Raw genomic sequence first — 7462 nt, forward strand, 5'->3', positions numbered from 1 at the left:
CATACATACATACATATATACATATACAAAAATACACACATACATACATGCATACATAAATACTTGCATGCACATATGGATACAGACATCCATATATGGTTTTTCTTTTCTTTCTTTTTTTCCTTTTCTTCCTCCTCCTCCTCAAGTTATATTATAAACCTGTATATGAAGAAGTAGCAGCTATTTAAATATAAAAAAAACTTTTGTCTTTTCTCAGGGTACACTACGTGTGCTACTAGTCCTGCTCCACGATTTTCCGGAGTTCTTATGTGAATACCACTATGGTTTCTGTGATGTCATCCCTCCAAACTGCATCCAAATGCGCAATCTCATCCTCTCGGCTTTCCCTCGGAACATGAGGCTCCCCGACCCCTTCACCCCCAATCTGAAAGTGGACATGTTGCCCGAGATCACTGTCTCTCCCAAGATCCCCACCAATGTTGCTAGCCTCATCCAGCCCCCAGAACTAAAGAAGAACTTGGACTCCTACTTGAAGAACAGGACGCCTGTCACCTTCCTCTCAGACATGCGGACTTTCTTGCAGGTGAGTGGTGGTGGTGGTTTTGTATGTCAGTCTCCTCAGAGAGTCTTGGGACAAACAAGTGTAGATAGATAAGGAAATAGACTTTTTATTATTATTATTATTATTATTGTTATTATCATAATTATAATTATAATGTAGCATTTCTCAATATCCCCTTCCACACAGGTCAACAATGAACCAGGGATGCGCTACAACATGTCTGTGATGAACGCTTTGGTGCTGTATGTTGGCATGCAGGCTATTGCTCAGATCCATAGCAAAGGCCTAACTCCATCCATGTCTACCATTGCTCATTCCGCCCACATGGACATATTCCAGAATCTTGGTGTTGATTTAGACACAGAAGGTTAGTTTTATGCATTTGTGTACCTGTCTTTGTCCATCTTTGTCCATTACTTGGAATACCTTTTTCTCCTTGGAGGTTTTTTCATAAAGTTTATTGTAGTTTTGTTTAATAGGGAATTTGATGATAAACCCCTTTCTCCCTCAACACCAGGTCGCTACTTGTTCCTGAATGCCATTGCCAACCAGCTGCGGTACCCCAACAGCCACACCCACTACTTCAGTTGCACACTTCTCCATCTTTTTGCTGAAGCTAACACTGAAGCCATCCAAGAGCAGATCACGAGGGTACTGCTGGAGCGACTAATCGTCAATCGTCCACACCCATGGGGGCTTCTCATCACCTTCATCGAGCTCATCAAGAACCCATCCTTCAAGTTCTGGAGCCACGAGTTTGTGAAGTGTGCTCCGGAGATCGAGAAGTAAGTATTGAAAAGGAACCTCATTATAGTTGCTGTCTCTGTCGTTTCATGCATGTTGGAATCAGTAAATGTGGTCACGTGGAAGAGATCTTGTGTATTGGCACCCAGATTTTTTTTGCTTGAGAGTTCAGTGTCCAATGTTGTATTCTTTATGGAGTATGTATTAAGGATACTTGTTGCTGTTCATTTACCCTGAGAGTAATTGTTTGAAACAAAATTATTTGTTAAAATTGTATGGTGCTGATTACAAGAAATGTGTGCTTGGATAGATTGCTCCTGGTGCTGTTGCTATTTCTTCTTAAGGTTGATTTAGTTGAACATCCTTTTGGGTTTGCTTTTGTTTATAAATCTTCCATCTCCTGCAAAAGAAAATATCAGTCCAGTGGTATTTATTTATTCATAAGGGACAGTGGTTTGTTCCACATCACCTCTTTTACTCTGACAGCAACACCTCTAACAGGTGGCCCACTACCTTCTTACAGGCTTTTTGAGTCAGTGGCACGCTCCTGCATGGTGCAGAAAGTCGCACCAAGAGGGGATTCGGAGGCCTGAGTGCAGCTGTAGCACAGCCAGGCAATACGGCCAGGCTCTAGCCGACGCCGTTCGTGGAGGCGACTGTCCAGGGAGTGAAGAGTACGGACATCGGAGGCTTTGGAATACCTGTGGCAGAACTTTGCTCATGTCAACCTTCATGCACCAAATGCAGAGAGAGAAATATGCGATGGATAAAAAAAGGACTTGGTAAAAAAAATAATATATATATATGAAGATGCAAGCAACTAGGATTGTCTTGTTTGATGAGGTGCCCAACAAAGAACAAACCATGAATATTAAAAAGAAGAAGAAGAGAAGAAAAAATATATATATGGTGCAGTATTAGCAATGTTTTGCTGAATGATATGAATGATATATATATGTAAAGATGTATGTAGCTGAGAGATTTGAATATGTGATAAAACTACTTTACCTGAATCCATGTCTTGAAAAAAAGAATAAATGCCCAATAGATTAGAGGTAAACAGAGCCATTGGTATGCTATGGCAGACCAGTTGACTAAAGTGTTCTGTATGTTTAAACTTCAAAAATGAGAAGCAGTGTCTTTATGGTGACTATAAGAGTACAGTTCCAGTTTTTTGTCAGAACAGATGGCTGACCCTCCCTCCGTTTTTTTAATCCAAGGTAGGGATCCTGTCTTGCATTGGGTTAAGATTACGAATATCCTTTGTAGAATGTCTTAGATTATTATTATTATTATTAATATCATTATGCAGCTTTGAGTTGTTTCAAGATATTTTCCTTGACATCTGTTGTGTTTATGATATACATAGTTGTTGTAAAGCAGCAGCAAAGTATACTGTCAAGGTATGTGATTATCTTAAGTCACTGATATAAATATATTATTGTTTCATAATTTGAGTTTTCCTGGTGAATGTTATCATGTAAAACTGAAAGACCAAGAACTGTACAATGTACTATATTAAGGACCTTCAAAAGTGAAGTAAAAGTGCATTAAGTTAGAACAGGTTGTATAATTACAGATGGTATTCTGTATAGACAGAGAAATATATTTCCCAGACAAAGCAGCCATAAGCCGTGTGTCAAAGTGCATAAAAATGACAAGGTGAATTCCAGTGAGAGTGTGATATGTACCTATACTCTTGTGATCTTAACTTCCAGGGAACCATGTGATGAGCTATACCTAAGATGTTTACATAATTAGATGATGTACATTTCTAGATAACATGGCCTTTGCTAAGCAGCCTCTGCAGTAGGAGAGTGAGAATCAAAGTGTTGGGCATCCGAGTAAATGTAAAAGTGTTACTTCCTAGATCTACCCGGGTCATTCACAGTAGAGATATTTATTTAGTTATACTATGAAGCACAACAGCGTGCAATTAACAAGTTCAGTTGATGCAGATGGAAAGTCCTTTATAACTCTTGGATGATCAGCAAAGGCAGTTTTATCATCTGAATCCAGTGTGATAGTGCTTCATATTATGCAAAGATGACTATGGACGCAAAGCATGTACAAAATCCCTTCAAATCCTTCCTTTATATAATTTCGCAGACTTGGAATTCCTTCTACTACAAGGTACTGTCTGGTAGTCACTGTAAGAGTTCATAGTTCGTAAGATGTCCCCATACCCTTGAGGCTTTCTGTCCTGCTGTAAAGTCTCTTCTTACAAGGTAATACAATCACTACCGCCACAACACACACTAGACTCGGGGCACTAAGTCAGTCATGCCCATTGCCCCTCATCTCCCACCCCTCCTCACTCATTACAAGTTTTAACCACCAAAAGAAAGAAAAGTTTTATTATTAAGTAACAGTATCCTAATTCATCCCATCGACTTATGGGAAGTTTAGGCACAAATCAGATGTGAATTATGTTAAGAATTATTACAATTCCTTTCCTTCTCCTGTTTCCAAGGCCTTGCTTTTTTATTTTTAACTTTCAGGGCTTTACGAATCACATTTTTTGTTACCACATAGCTATGTAATTATGATTATTTTTTTTATTGGTAGCCAGATGATCAATTAACCTTGATTGGAAATTTTTGAGTCTCCATTAAGTATCAGTATATTAAACCTGGGAATTAACACCTTCTGTTACCTCGCTTCAAGGAAACGTCACAACTCTCTGATGGCATAAGGAATACAAATTAGCATTACTGTTACATCACAATTATTTTGTATGAAATTGTATAATAAATAAACGAGTTGTTGAGGGTTTTGAAGAGAGAACTTTCTGTAAATGGACCCATGGTGTGAGGTACTTTGTTGTGGCTGTACAGTTCAGGTTTATTTTTGTTGATGAGGATTTTCTCTAAAGATATGCAGTTTAACAGTTTGTGTCATATTCTTTAGTCCACTTTAGGTTAAGGATGTGAATAAAGGTCTCTTGTAGCAAAGCAAAATGGAGTTTTATTTTTTTCTCGTAGTTAAGAGAATCTTGAATGGATGTTCCAAAAAACAAAAATCTAGAAAAAAGGAAAAAAGGAAGTTGAAAAAAGGTGGAAAAGCTCACGCATGCTGGAATGGAACCACTCTCAGTAACTAAATTCACGGAAAATTGAGTAAGAAGTGGCCCATCCCAGCCAGTCTTCCCAATGGACTGATTTTTATTTTTTTTCTGAATAATTTCTTGGTGCAATAGTTAAAGAATGTGTTGTAATAGGCAGACTATTGTATACCAGTTCCTGGAAAATATTTCTACTTTAACTTCAGAGTAAGCATATGTCCTCAGTGAAGGGAGTATATTTAGAATAAACAAATGCACATATACAAAGAAAAAACGATTTTTACTTGGGACGGTAACACATTTTCCAGCTGTTGTTACCAAAGTATATGAAAACGGTTTCATTTAGTTGACAAAAAACTAAAATAAAAATGAACAGATGCACTCAAATTCACACACACGCTGACTGTACCCAACTTGTCTAAACTGATAAGATACTGACTGCACTTCAAGAAGAGGTTGATAGGGAACACCTTCTCAAAAGGCTTATCACCTACTTTGATACTACTACTTGAATGGGATGAAAACCATCTTTTGTTTTGTGTTTAAGTATAGATCCTCTTTGTGCTTTTAGAATTAAGGCGTGGTGACCGATTATTTTTCAAATTGGGATAGTGTCTATGTATATATCTTGATATGTATGTATACATCTATCTATCTATCTGTATATATATATATATATTTTGTTTTTTTTTGTTTTGTTTTCTTCTTTCTTTCTTTTTCTTTCTTTTCTTTTCTTTTCTTTTCTATATAGCTTTATATTCCACTGCAGGATATAGGCCTCTCTTGCTTTAGATGCCCTTCCTAATCAACCGTGGTTCGGCGCGCTAACACTTGTGCCACAGCGGTGACTTCCCCTTCGACACCTGCGTTTGACTTCTCGCCGTGGGATCCTGCTCGAGCCAGCAGTCGGAGCGCAGGCATTTTGACGACTGTCGTGTCGGGGAATTGAGTCCAGTGCTCTAACCACTGGACCATCGCGGCAATACCCCCACCCCCCGCACACACACACTCACATACACATATATACAATTATATATATATATATATATATATATATATATATATTTTATGTGTATATATGTGTGTGTATATGTTTGTATATATACAAACTTTCTCTTTCTCTCTCTCTTTCTCTTTTTTTATCTCCCCCTCACCCTCACCCTCACCCTCACCTACACCCTCTCACCCTCACCCTCACCCCCACCCTCACCTACACCCACTCACCCTCACCCTCACCTACACCCTCTCACCCTCACCCTCACCTACACCCTCTCACCCTCACCCTCACCTACACCCTCTCACCCTCACCCTCACCCCCACCCTCACCTACACCCACTCACCCTCACCCTCACCTACACCCTATCACCCTCACCCTCACCCACACCCTCTCACCCTCACCTACACCCTCTCACCCTCACCCTCACCCCCACCCTCAACTACACCCTCTCACCCTCACCTACACCCTCTCACCCTCACCTACACCCTCTCACCCTCACCCTCATCTACACCCTCTCACCCTCACCTACACCCTCTCACCCTCACCCTCACCCTCACCTACACCCTCTCACCCTCACCTTCAGCCTCACTTTCACTCTCACTCTCACTCTCACTCACTCTTTAACTTTCTCTCTCTCTCTCTCTCTCTCTCTCTCTCTCTCTCTCTCTCTCTCTCTCTCTCTCTCTCTCACTCTCACCCTCCCTCTGACCCTCTCTCTCTCTCTCTCTCTCTCTCTCTCTCTCTCTCTCTCTCTCTCTCTCTCTCTCTCTCTCTCTCTCTCTCTCTCTCTCTCTCACACACACACACACACTCTCACTCACTCACTCACTCACTCACTCACTCTCTCTCTCTCTCTCTCTCTCTCTCTCTCTCTCTCTCTCTCTCTCTCTCTCTCTCTCTCTCTCTCTCTCTCTCTCTCTCTCTCTCTCTCTTTCTCTCTTCTGTCTGTCTGTCTGTCTGTCTGAATAGAAATTATACAGAATCAGATAAATTATCCTCGTCTGAAAAATACTCTACATGCACAATATCTAAACAGAAGTTTATCTCGTATCGCTAAGGGATGTGATAGACACAACAAATTATATAATTCGGATTGATTACTTCCGGGAACATCATTATTTATTAGAATAATTCTTCTATCACTTGATATTTCTTGTATTACCAAAAGGTATATGTTTTTTTTTTTTTTTTTTTGTGTGTGTGGGTTGTATCCGGACAACAAAATAAATACGAATAAGACGTCATACTTTTAATGTAATTTAGTAAGAAAAAAAAATCTCGATTGCAATTCTCTCAAACACCGAAAGCTTAATAGACGATTTTCTCTAGAAACATCCCTTCGGTTTAACCTCTGCGTAAATATTATCTTTTTTTTTTTTTTTTTTTTCCTTTCCTTTCAAGAAATCACCAGGAACTGCTATCAAGAAGGTAAAATACAATGGAAGGAGTTTGGCACAAAGCATTTTTCTTCAGCTTCGATCTCCAAGAAGAGTTCAATGGGGTGGAAATTAATTCGTTTACATAGCACTATTTTAACACGACTTTTCACAATCGATTTGAGTGAAAAATTGAGAAGGAACGATGTAGTAGCCTCGGTACGTGGAATACTTCAGTTAATAATTATTATTAAAAAATAAACAGTGTTATGAACCCCCCCCCCCCAAAAAAAAAAAAAAAAAAAAAAAAATATATATATATATATATATATATATATATATATATATATATATATAACATACATTAGTTTAAGTAACAGATATTACTTCGTCAGTGTAAGGACCTCAATTATCTTGAAATTATTAAGAATTCTCCTCAACTTAGATTTTTTTTAGATACACGGCCCCCCCAATCCCTTGCCCGGTGTTGTGGGGGGGCTTAGGAGGCGGAGACTGGGACCCAATGCTGGGGAACTCCCCAACCTTGGGACTCAGCCCTCGACTCAACAAATTTTGCATGGTCTTTTTTTTCCCCCTCCTACTTTTTCCTTTCTGTTCCTTCATCAACCCCTTCTACTATCCACTTCCTAAGGTGTGAGAGCCGTGCTGAAAGGATGAAAGGCTGACTTTGTGCCAGTCCTGACCGGCCTGAGGGAGCCATGGGCACGGTATTCCCCTGCTTTAGTTGTCTAGCCCTT

At 39.5% G+C, this 7462-nt stretch overlaps 1 protein-coding gene across 8 annotated transcripts in view; it reads left to right on the plus strand.

Annotated features, from left to right (window-relative positions):
• The window catches only part of LOC125031716 (CCR4-NOT transcription complex subunit 1-like), a 36938-nt gene extending 32711 nt beyond the window's left edge, over positions 1 to 4227 (plus strand). For 7 of the 8 annotated variants that reach the window (XM_047622629.1, XM_047622632.1, XM_047622635.1 and 4 more), the window contains 4 exons: positions 218 to 544; positions 710 to 890; positions 1041 to 1308; positions 1791 to 4227. In XM_047622629.1, the coding sequence (XP_047478585.1) occupies positions 218 to 544; positions 710 to 890; positions 1041 to 1308; positions 1791 to 1860 (846 nt within the window). In that variant the 3' untranslated portion in view covers positions 1861 to 4227. Of the gene's footprint in view, positions 1 to 217; positions 545 to 709; positions 891 to 1040; positions 1309 to 1768 lie in introns of all 8 variants that reach the window. The other variant, XM_047622634.1, reaches the window with a different exon arrangement.
• The last annotated feature ends 3235 nt before the right edge of the window (positions 4228 to 7462 follow it).

The sequence above is a fragment of the Penaeus chinensis genome, chromosome 13, assembly GCF_019202785.1.
Source record: "Penaeus chinensis breed Huanghai No. 1 chromosome 13, ASM1920278v2, whole genome shotgun sequence".
Classification (NCBI taxonomy): Eukaryota; Metazoa; Arthropoda; class Malacostraca; order Decapoda; family Penaeidae; genus Penaeus; species Penaeus chinensis.